The sequence below is a fragment of the Mizuhopecten yessoensis genome, unplaced genomic scaffold (assembly GCF_002113885.1).
Source record: "Mizuhopecten yessoensis strain PY_sf001 unplaced genomic scaffold, ASM211388v2 scaffold5519, whole genome shotgun sequence".
Classification (NCBI taxonomy): Eukaryota; Metazoa; Mollusca; class Bivalvia; order Pectinida; family Pectinidae; genus Mizuhopecten; species Mizuhopecten yessoensis.
Window position 1 is genome coordinate 683,543 of NW_018406089.1, and position 12,535 is coordinate 696,077.

The following is a 12,535-nucleotide window of genomic DNA, read 5'->3' on the forward strand; positions in this document are numbered from 1 at the left end:
ATTTATGTTCAAAGTATACCTGCTTCCAGTACTGATAATTACCTCTTTGTACACATTACTAGTAGCCAACCTACCTCCATCTGTAAATAGTAGTGTATTTGTCCCATTTTACCTCTACACATTTTTTATTTGTATCCTAGAATTACGTAACATATTTTTTCCATATTCTATCATTACCATCAGCTCTCCTGTACTGTACATATTCCCGTATTATAGAGTACCTACTTTGGAGTATTTGACCTTGCTCACCTGTAACGAGTATTTGTGCCCTGAACACTTGATGACCTTGCATGTGCTGGGAGAATTCTGCCGGTACACCACCTTTTGGTTCCGATGTTGATTTTGTTTTGTTTTGCTTCCACAGACAAAGTAATCGAAGGCTGATAGTTGTTATGACAGTAAGCTGGTTTTGTGATGTACCTTTAGCCTTTTTTGTTTGTGCAAGCTTCAGTTACTTTATATTCATTTTGCGATTTTATTACTCCGATCAAAACCTTTTAATTAACCAGGCATGGGATTTGACAATTTTTGTAATCTAGTTTTACTCGAAATTGTAGACATGAAACCTGTTTCTGTAATATTATGACTGAACAGTTTATAATGTACTGGTAATATTTATAACTTGAAATTTAAAATTACGTAATATTCATAACATGTCATACTGCAATATTTAACAATAAATCAACTTAAAGAGAATTCCTTGAAAGAAAAAAGAGATTTGAATAATAACATTTTTTTTTTTTTTAAATATTAAAGCAGTTAGTTATTTGTATTATTTGATCAGTATGACATGGTATTCCAGCCCGACAAACTGCACCTTTAACAATAAAAAAACTGAGTAATAGTAATATATATATATATAGTAACAGTGATTTTGGAGAATGACGCTGTTGATTTGTGTTAGCTGAAGGTACTCGGTGTTGTAGTGTGTTACAGTATGTTGGTGGTTTGGGTGTGACGGGTAAAACGGTGGTACCTGCTGAACATATATTGTATATCCTATATATAGCATACTATTTTGTTTATTTTATTGATTTTCAGTTTTATTTGTACCTATACCCTATATTCCCAGTATCATATTTAATACCTTATCAATCTTTTAATTGATTTTGTTTTCATTTTGTTCCCCACATTTCTATTGTAAACGTGTAATCCCCCTGTAGACCTTTACACCATTATTCCTGTCCTTTACACCATTATTCCTGTCCTTTACACCATTATTCCTGTCCTTTACACCATTATTCCTGTAGTACCAGAATTCATGAACTGGGTATTGATTATTATAGCTCCTTTCAATGGACAAAATTACTAGCGATACACTTGTGGAACAAGATGATTGGCAATGCACTGCTGTGATTTTGCAGTCGATAACCTTAAAAATAAGATTAAGGGCTTGGTGCCAGTTCATGCTGAAACTCTCTCTATATATATAACTTGCTATCTTCATCATGTTTGTCGGACCTCCCTATTTTACACAGGCGACCTGTGAGATTGTTCAGCCACATTTTGACTTCAGATATCAGCTGGATTTTCTAAAGCTTACTATTCGCTCCAATTTAATTAGTACATTGCATAGAGCAGCTTAAATCCTCTTTAGACATTTTTAGATACATGTACTGCCAATTTGCCATGCAGTATCTCCTGTCTTCAAATGATCAAACTATTACTTTGTGTCCTGGTGATTAAAATAAAACTATACACCTCCATACTTATAATATCACAGCTTCAGCTTAATGCAGTTTTCATCAACAAACACTAAAGCTTTGTAACTAAACCATTGTTAAAAATTCAGTTTGTCCCTCCAGAGTTCATCAGTGTTCCACGCAAATTTGGGATCTAGGTGAATTTTCAGGAATCTGTACCTCCAGGTACATAGTTATTTGAGAAAGTCCTTGAAAATGGGGGTTCAACCAACTGTTTTGGAGATAAAAAAAACTCCATCCATTTTAGGGGCATTAGGGAATATTGATCTATCATCAATTAAGACACATTAGATCACAAGGTCAGTCTTAATCATGCATGGAAGTACACAGCCATAACCTCTCACTAGGTTTGAACTTTAACTCATTCACCCCTGAGGACACATTTGAACTCTTCCAAATCAAGGGTTGGAATAGTTGATTATAAAACTTCAGGGGTTAATGAGTTAAGAATGTTCAAATGCTTAAAAAATGCATCTTAACAACATGGACAAGTTTGGACTGAACATAGTTTATACATAGACAGCAACAGAGCATCAGACTGTATTGAACACCAGAAATGTTAATGCATGTAGTTGGGGTGTGATGGTCCCTAGGTAACGTAACACACTGCCACCCTACTATAAATAACCTGTTTGCTGTGCACCTCATCAATGCATGAGTACCATACACTCTGCTAAGCTTTGAGCATCTATACCAACATATAAGATATTTCTAAACTTAAAAAAATCCCATTGATAGTGACCTACAATTTTTTACAAACAAAGTGTTACAAACTCTTCTGAGATGATTTAGATTAAAAATGGATATCTGTTAGTAAATGAAGGTTATAGCTATGAGAATATAATTTTACATTGATCATTAATGATACCCTAGCAACAGGTATATGTAATAATCTCCCTATAACAGTATAGTGCGCTGCTCTGTATATCAGATGTACTAAGACTTTGTGTTTTACAGGACTGTGGTATCCAGCTGACCGATGAACCAGACAAGCGATGCTACCCCCTGGAGGATCACCTGTTCTGTCACCTGTGTCACATACAGAGGCTATCCCAGCAGTACCCTGACGAAACCTTCTACATAGACCCATATACACACAACATACAAAACAAACTGTACCGCGACGCGAGCGGAAAACAACGCGACAGCATTGCCATCATGCCTGCATCCCTGGAGTCGTATCCCCATCCCCAGGGGCCCCAGTCAGAATCTTCGTTTTCACAGGAGCAGGAACCACAGCTAGCTCCTAGAGACATATATGGGCAGGGCCAGCCTCCTGTCATGTCGGGGCGTAACAGTGGCCCGCCAACCCCAACCCACAAGCCCACACAAAATGGTGTGGTAGGGGTAGGGTATATAGACTATGGTGGCAATCAGTATCGGGGCTCAAGTCCGTATCCACAACAACCTGCTCCACAGGTTCCTCCAGCCAAGCATGCTGCAACGCGTTATCAGATCACCGACTTATAGCTCTACACATCCTCATCCATCTCAAAGTCATCTGTTTGATCCTTGGTTACTGTTGTAATCATTGACCATCAGCGATGTCGATATCCTTATTGAATTGTAATCATTGACCATCAGCGATGTCGATATCCTTATTTAATTGTAATCATTGACCATTCACAGAATACCATGAACTTGTGCGTTATGTCACTCAGAAGAACCTTAAGCTTCATCACACCGTAACTAGTTCCAATCCAGCGGACTTTAGAAGTCACGTATGGCTCACTAAACTAAGCTGTGCTGTAATTTAGCAGGCCGCCAAATATTCTTTCTAAATGCTACATCAAAAGGAAAATACAATGAGTAGTATTTCCAAGAAAGCCCATATAACGAACGAGTAAAAATAAAGAATACTTGTGTAATAATGCTACTCTATTTATACAACTCTGATATTTAGTGCTACTACACTTAATGTTTTTTTTAAATGCTGTAAATAATTAATTTTGTGCAGTTTTGCTATAATCATGACGACGAAGGCAGCTGTGAGGAGTTTTTAGACCTTGTTTAAAATATGGAATTGCTCGCTTTAGAAATGATTACATAATATAGTGTTCAAAGCATTTCATGTTCTTTTCTATTAATATTCCTGCTTTATGACAGCAATCCTGAAGCTTTAGTACCTCCAAAAATATTAATCAGCTTTCAGAAAACTTACCAGCATTATCTGTTGTAAGACAGTTTCTAAATCACCTCTTTTTACAAAAGATGTCTCAATTTTTGCTGTTGAAAAATTGATAAATGCTACTTAAGAAAGATGAAAAATATAAAATATTGCATTATAAGCATTTATTTTCTTATCACAAGTATTATAAACTGTTTTGCTCATGAATGTTAACAACATTTTTGGAAATATAACCTGTCATATTTGATCTGTCCTTTTTATGCTATTTTTCTAACATTTTATCACTTGTTTGTCAGGGTAAGCCTACTGTATTGATTCTGTCAGTGATGAAACACAGAGTTTACAGTCTGTTTTGAATTTAATTGCAATACTTCAACAATTATACATACATGTATTAAAATGTGCCAGGGTTTGTAATTCAAGCATAGCCACCAAGATCATACTAAGTCTAGTGCTTTAAGGGGTACAATGAAGGTTTCAGAAGATTTACATCTCCCCTGTAAATATGTATATTTCTCTCCTATACCAACAGTAATTGTAGTGTATTTTTTGTATTTTGTGTCCAGACTTTTTAAAGCAAGGGGAAACATATTTGATTGAATGTCTAGTTTTCTGCGTAAAGTCTTTAAATAACTTTTTATCAGTATCTAAGACAAACTTGTTTAATTTTCATAAAATTCATTATGAATATCAGTATCTCAGGTCAATTATCTACATTGCTAGAAGAAAAGAGGTCCTACTTCCATTTTATGCAGCAGAATACATAAAGTGGAAGGGGCAGAAATCAGTTTATTTTATCCCCACAGCAAATATGTTCAGTAAGGGGTACTTAATGGCAGAGGGGCACCTGTTACATGTAAGCTCACCAGTTATAGCTGGGCAGTATGAATTTTAGAAATATTACTTAATAGTTACTATAACATTTTAGTGTGTACTTTTGAGAAGCAAAAAACTAGACTAAGATATTGCATAATATATAAAAGGAAATACCTGTTTATAGTTCAGTTATGTTAGATATTTTAAAGGACATCAAAAACATCTGTTTGTTAATTAATTGTTTTCATTATAAAAATTGGAATATTGTCTGTATCTTGGCAATAATGAACTTATTTTTCAACATGATGTACAAAAATGATGGATTTAATTCACTGCTAGATCTGAGGTAATAATTAAGTGTTCTATAGATTGTGAACTGGTGATTGTTATACTTAAGGAGTTTTGTAGAAATATTGAGATGGAATACACACAAGCATGGGTGTAACTTTAAAATGTTTAATTCTTTTAAGTCCTACTCCTTTTGTGTGTGTTGAAAACCCCCCTCAACTTTGATTTGAAATCAGTTATTGTAAGTAATAATTCTACAGCATGTAGACCTCTGTCCTCCTCACATCTGAAGACCGGAGTATTAAACCTGGGCTAGTAATAGATATTGATGACGAATACAAAGCTAAGGGTGAACATGTGGCTGTTGGTTAGTTTATATAAACCTTTTCACATGCTATAAACATAGGAAACTATCAGCATTTAATAGCTCTATAGACTGTGCAAGCTTAATAAGCTATAACCTGATGCAGTGGCAAAGTGCAGTAATAATGTTGTTTTTTTTAATCTGTAGATGTTTGTTAGCTTGTTTCAATATCTGTCCAATGTTTTGTTTTAAGTTTATGATTTGTGGATGCTTGGTCTTCCAACATGGATATGTGTTTTGTATAGGATATTCTGTTCTATATTTAATGGTTTTGTTTGTTGTTATTCATTTTGAATCTGTCTCTATCATGTTTTTTACAAGCCACTCACGTGTTATGATTTGTTCCCCACCCCTCTCCCTTCCTGGTCCACTGTATCTAAGTTGACCTTCATCTTTCCAAATACTGACTTTGATTTTCCTCCCCAAAACTAAGTTCTAAATTTCTGTAAGTTCTAACTGCAACACACTGCTCCCCTTCAAATTTCTCTTGTCAGTCACAGCCTTAGATACAACTCTATTTGGAAAAAACAAAAATAAAAAAATAGTGTTCAATCCTGATTATTCACTTGCTTTTCCTAATGGATATCTGAAGCAGGGAGATTTCCAAATTAGAATTTGTTAAAAAATAGAAATGCTAGCAAAAGTTAGTTTCATAATACAATGTAACAGGTTGGTATTTAGTTGGACACCACATACCATGAGCATCCCTGCCATTAAAGTTCTGGGTAAAAGAAGATGATTTTCACATGTATACACGAAACTGTAGAATTAAAGTTAAAGGGTATTTTGAGTTCATTAGTTTCCCTTGAAAACTTTTGCAAATTTATCCCTCTCTAAGTTACCAATAGATATTGTAACCAGTGTTCATAGTCCCATTAAAAGCATTCACTGCCATTGGCTTTCACATGAACCTTCAAACACTGCCAGCGGGGTACACACACCCCATGCAATGACATTCATGCATACAGACCCATGCACTCTCATACAATGACATTCATGCATACAGACCCATGCACTCTCATACAATGACATTCATGCATACAGACCCATGAACCCTAACACTCTGCCATCAGCATTCCCACAAGATACATGAACCTACGGTATGCCATTAACTCTCACAGACACATGAACCTCCATACATTGACATTTACATATATATATAGATCAATGAACCCTCGATCTCTGCCAATTGGCATTGACACACTCATAACCCCCATACATTAACATTCGCATAGCTCAATGAACCCTCACTCTCTGCCATTGGCATTAACACAGACACATGAACCCCACACACACACTGTCGTTAATGAGATGTAGCAGAGGGTTATCATATCTTTGCATGTTAGCTATCATATACACAACTGCAGTAGTATTTATATATTATTTACATGTTAAGTTGCTTGTGTGTGTATCACAGTCTTTTATGCAATTTTTATAGACATGTCTTTATCTCCCCATCTACCTGGCACAACTTTTATGTTAGAAATAAATGCAGCATGTCAATTTTTTTACTTATTAAAATAGCAATCAACATTTCAGATGATTTTTATTGAAAGGCAATATATATATATATATATACACATTACAGTTGATGTAATCAGACTTTACTATCATTTCTACCTGTTTATACACAGCCTTGTTCATTCAAATTCCTATACCGTACTCCAGACTCCTGTTCTGGAAAATTTATTTCTGGACATTTATTTGAATGATTTTCAATCACCATGTTTGTTAAACGAATTCTGCATTTCACCTGAGTGTTTCTTTTTTCTGGATAATAGATTTGCCAAGATTTGTTCTCCTTTTTTTCTGTAAATGAGGTCCCATTTACCCCTCCTGCTTACCCATAGTGAGTTTTAGTGTAGTGTTGTACTATTCTGTGTGTCTATATGAGTGGTGTGTACACATTGATGCAGGGTGATGACCCAACTGTCAGTATTAGATTCTCATCCTAGATTGGGGGTCATTGATATCATCGGAGTTGTCGAGATCTGAAAATGTTTGTTATCCAAACAGTTTTAATGACATGTTTGATCGTATACAGATGTGTTCTAAAGAACATTGTTTAATTATTGGTTATTTGTTTGCTTTGTTTATAAGTGCTTGTTGTTGTACCTTTTGTATGTGTGACCGAGAGATACAGTTTAACACTTGTCATACAGACCTGTATGTGACTGGATACGATTTAGCGCAGTCATACAGACTGTATGTGTGACCGACAGATACAGTTCAACGCTGTCATACAGACCTGTAGTTTAACTCTGTTATACAGACATGTAGTTTAACGCTGTCATACAGACATGTAGTTTAACGCTGTCATACATACCTGTAGTTTAACTCTGTCATACAGACCTGTAGTTTAACTCTGTCATACAGACCTGTAGTTTAACGCTGTCATACAGACCTGTAGTTTAACTCTGTCATACAGACATGTAGTTTAACGCTGTCATACAGACCTGTAGTTTAACTCTGTCATACAGACATGTATCTGTGATTGTTTGGTTAACACTGTTCCTAGAGATATTATGTAGAAAGATTATAATTCTGTGGGAAGTTTTTATTTATATAAACGTATATTATATTGAGAATGAAAATACTGATGTGAAAAGAAAGAGATGTGTGGGTTACGTTTTAGTTTAAGGCATGTTGTCATTGTACATTATCTAATTGTTAATTATGTTGTTTATAGAAGAAGTAAAAGCATTGGAATGTTTCTGCTTTTACTGAATGAATACAACTATTATTTATGTGATATATCGCTAGGTTTCATCTGAGAAAAGTCTTGTAGTCAGTCCTAAAGTTAAGTTTCCATGTGTTCTTACTAGGCCTGCTCCTATACGATGTGATCTGACTTCACAGGGACACTAATTGTCTCCATACAGTCTAAATGTTTAAAAATATAAGAGCTCACAATAAGGAAATAAAGCTGATAGCTTTCCCTGCTGATTTTGGACCTGGTTCCTAGTATCGGTCTCTCTTGTAATTGTGGAAGCCTGTCAGCATAGCACTGTTTTATGTTGAGTGTAATTGTTGAGTTGGGTAGAAGACTGAGACGGGCATGGCCAGGATTGTCCGGGAGACGGGGCACATGTAGTGTAAGTCCCGGTACATGTGGTGCTATCTGTTTACATAAGGACCTACACTACAGCCCTAGCAACTCAGGATCCAAACTTTATCATTGTGATCACCATGGAAACAATACAGATATTTTATCATATCTCTCAAAAATACTGAGAATTTAAAATAATATGGTTGTGCTAGTTTTTTTGCAAGTTAGTTTGCAGATTCTTGTTACATTTTTTTTTGAGGCTGCATTTAATATGTTTCTTTATTTTTGTCACTTAATTTTTTTCAAAAGTAAAATTCAATATTTACCGCCTCCCAAACATTCCTGTACTTTACCTTTTCCACGTGTAGGCAAAACAAATATTAATTTCTGAAATGGAACTGAAATTGGAAAAGACTGAAGGCTAGAAGTGTTGGTCATGTTAATTGAATATATATGTTCCTGATGTGTTCAGAACTAAACTTTTGATAGTATTCTTCATAATTTGTGTAGAATGCATTCAAAGAAACTGGGTGTGAATAATGTTTTGTATCTTTTGGTCAATCACCAATTTTCGATAAGGATATTTTCTGTTTATTCGGCCAAATATTTCAACACACAGCTACCGAGTGGTAAGAAACAGTAATTATATTGTGTGATTGAATGAGTTATTACTTAACTAGGAGCTAAAATTAGTCACAGCTAGTATCTTTGGGTGCCTGCCACCTCATTGATTTTCCCCATTTTCTGTGTTAAATGTGCCTAAAGTGTGTTTGTACAAACGTGTTTGTTACAGCTAGCCTGACATGTGGGCTGCTTCATTTAGCTTTATTTATGAAATATGAATTCACCAATATGAAGGGTAGATATTTTGCTGAAGATGAATAAAAAGCAGAAAATATTTTTGTATTTTAGTTTTTGTTGTTTTTAAGTTGTAGAAGAGTTCTCAGAATATACATGATAGTACATGTAAATGTTTGTATAACTGCAGATTAAACACATAGACAAATATATCCTCCTTCAATCTTGCTCTTCAGCAGCTTGGGTTAAATCATCTGATCAGTTTGTCCTGTACCCCTTTTTCATCAGTCAGGTGCATGGCTGATCTATTGATAGGTCAGTATGGCTTTTTAGATCACCTGAGTCAGTCAGATTTTGATGCAAGTTGGTCTGAGGTTGGGATCAGAATCTATACTGGAGATGGGGCAGGACAATAAGGAGTCGCAGAATGCAAATTCTTCAACAGATTCACAAACCTGAAACAATCATATTTTCTTCTTTCCAGAAACTGTTAGCCAGATTTTTATGAAACTAGTGGTTATCATCAACGGGAGATGGAGATCAGAATGTATACTCAAGATGGGACCGACTCCTCCAGGGGCTCGAGTGGCCGACCCCTCCTGGGGCTTGAGTGGCCGACCCATCTAGGGGCTTGAGTGTCAGAGCCTTAAGGGGTCAAATTGGCTAAAAAGTCAACAATCGACTTCCTCAGACCCAGATATGCTAGAATCAAATCCTGTACATGGATGGAAAGGTCCAAAGGTATCAAAACTTCATTCCAGGTGACTGTAAAGGCCTATGGGCCTCTTGATCAGGATGTGGTCCAAATCAGATTTTAACCCCCCAGCCTTCGTCATGGAGAATCCTTCTCGTCCTATTATATCAAGAGATATTTTGATGAGAGGGGAATTTTCCATGAGCATACTTAAAGAGTTACCAACGTTCTTGTGTACCATTAACAGAGTTACCATTGTGTAACGCTCTCGTGTACTGTTGCCTTAAGGTAATAGGATTGTGTCGCCATTTCTCAGTAGAATTTCTTCTTATTTTGTAGTTGTATTGCTTTGAAGTAAAGAAAATTTTCTGCCACAAAAAAAGTATAGGTTGTCAGAATTTTAAGGATTTTAAATGGAAATTTATGTAAAAAGGAGTGAATTTTGTAAAAAAAAAATGAAACACAATTTTTTGCAATAAAATGGCAATAAACATGAAACTGACATAGATAGGTATTGCATTAATATATATCAATTTCATAAATGCTGCAATTGTGTAAAATGAATTATCTATAAACGATTAATAATTGACATTTTATAATAAAACCATGTACACATAGTAATTGCATGAAAGAGTTATCGTTATTGAAAAACTTCACAGTAGTGAAATAGGTAGCCGGTTTCCTGAAGTACAGAAAAATGGACACATGTGACTCATTGATTAAAAAACAACTGAATTAATGCCTAGATTGCTTTGAAATACTTTATATTGAAAGAACATATTGTTTTGTCATTAATAAACATACCATATTCATCTGTTTAATATTAAACATTAGAATATGCGGAAATTGTGATACTGTCTCCCTATATTGGGTTTTCACTAGGCATGTACTTCCTATTTCCATTTAGCAATACGCTCCTATGACCTTAAAGAATCCGTTGTATATGGGTTCTCTTTTCTGTCGTACTTTGTCATAATCAATCATGTCTGTGATTATAACCATTCATGAAATGTTTATTGGTGTTGGAAGTCAGTGGAACAGATATTTTATGTTACGGTAAGGCAGCATGGAAATATTCACGGAGTTGGCAGTCTGTATATGATTACTTTCAGGTAGCAGAATATTTGCATTTCCTTTATGTCCTCATAATCACTGGCCTGTGTTAGAACATGGACCCCTGATCTTTGACAAAACTCGGCATAAATTAGGTTACATTAATTAATCAGCCGAACACCGACTCATGTTGTCTACATAATTAACCAGATTTCTTCATACTTTTATATCTTGCATGGTGTCATTTGTAACAAGGGTTAAGGTCAATTCTCAAGGTCAAACCTGTTACCTGAAATCTAGTCTCGCTTTCCCCAGACTCTCTTGAGTGTGAAAATCTTGAGGAAGCTTCAATCCTGCACCCCTGAACATAAGGCTACTGCTCCTCAGCTGTGAAGGTGATACTGAATGATGTAAAGGTCATACTGAATGATGTAAAGGTCATACTGAATGATGTAAAGGTTATACTGAATGATGTAAAGGTCATACTGAATGATGTAAAGGTTATACTGAATGATGTAAAGGTCATACTGAATGATGTAAAGGTCATACAAATAACCTTGATAACAGCTAGCTGATAATTATGTCCAATATTCATTGAATTTTTACAAGATAACAATCTGGACTAAAACAAGTTACATAGAGTGTCATATTTCAGATATTATAGCCTGTCAAAAATAAGCATAAGTTATTGATACAAATTTGATGCTGAAAACTGCTATTTATATTTATTCCATCAACACTTTAGGTTCCATCATGCCCAGACCATATAGTGTAGGTTATAATTAATTCACAAAGTGTAATGACATCTCACTTGCACTACAATACATCAATTTTTTGTTCCAGACGATTAAGATGTCAAACAATACATTTAGCACAGAGAAAAACTAGTTTTCTTTTTATGCATGGGTATGATTATCTTCAGATAAAACAAATATCTGACTCTTGAAAATTGATTTCGATTTCTATTTAATCTTGTTACTTTTTTTCTTCTAAATATAATGTTTTTTTCTAAATATTATGTTTAACCTGAAGGTTGTAGATTAATTACTCACTCTATTGGATAAACTTTACAATCATTGCTGGGTAGACCTCCTTTACTTGTATCCTCTGACAAAATACATGTATAATTGATAAATTGTGACCATGAAAATAAATGTACCCTGTTAATACCTCCTGATCATTTCAGTGTTGTTTTACAGACCTTACATTTTAGTCAATAAATTTGTGACAACTAAGTCACTTGTAGGAAAATGCAGGATATAGATGAAATCTTCAGAGATAAAGTATATGTTTAGATATCATTGATCTATATAAACAAGAGGCCTATGGGCCTTAACGGTCACCTGATATATTTATACAGAGAGTTGATTTCGTTTTTAACATGAACAGAAATATTATTCAAAGTGACAAAAAACAATAAAACCACCTTATTCAATATCAAGCATACAGATTTCAGACTAAAAAGGATTTGAAACTAGCACCTCTGATTCTAAACAAGGAAAATGAAGAAATTTTAGCACACTGACTCCCTTGAGCCCCACCCTACAGCCCTTGGGGGTAGGGCTGGCTCAAAATTTTCAAAGTATCAAACTGTCAACTCAAGGTTATAATTCCAATCAAGTTATTAACATGTAATATTCAA

The 12,535-nt window shown here is 35.0% G+C and overlaps 1 protein-coding gene across 1 annotated transcript in view; it reads left to right on the forward strand.

Moving 5' to 3' along the window:
- The window catches only part of LOC110450811 (Wilms tumor protein 1-interacting protein homolog), a 46,933-nt gene extending 37,686 nt beyond the window's left edge, over nt 1–9,247 (forward strand). Inside the window, exon 8 of the mRNA XM_021498524.1 lies at nt 2,661–9,247. Coding sequence (XP_021354199.1) covers nt 2,661–3,173 — 513 coding nt within the window. The 3' untranslated portion in view covers nt 3,174–9,247. The remainder of the gene's footprint in view (nt 1–2,660) is intronic.
- The last annotated feature ends 3,288 nt before the right edge of the window (nt 9,248–12,535 follow it).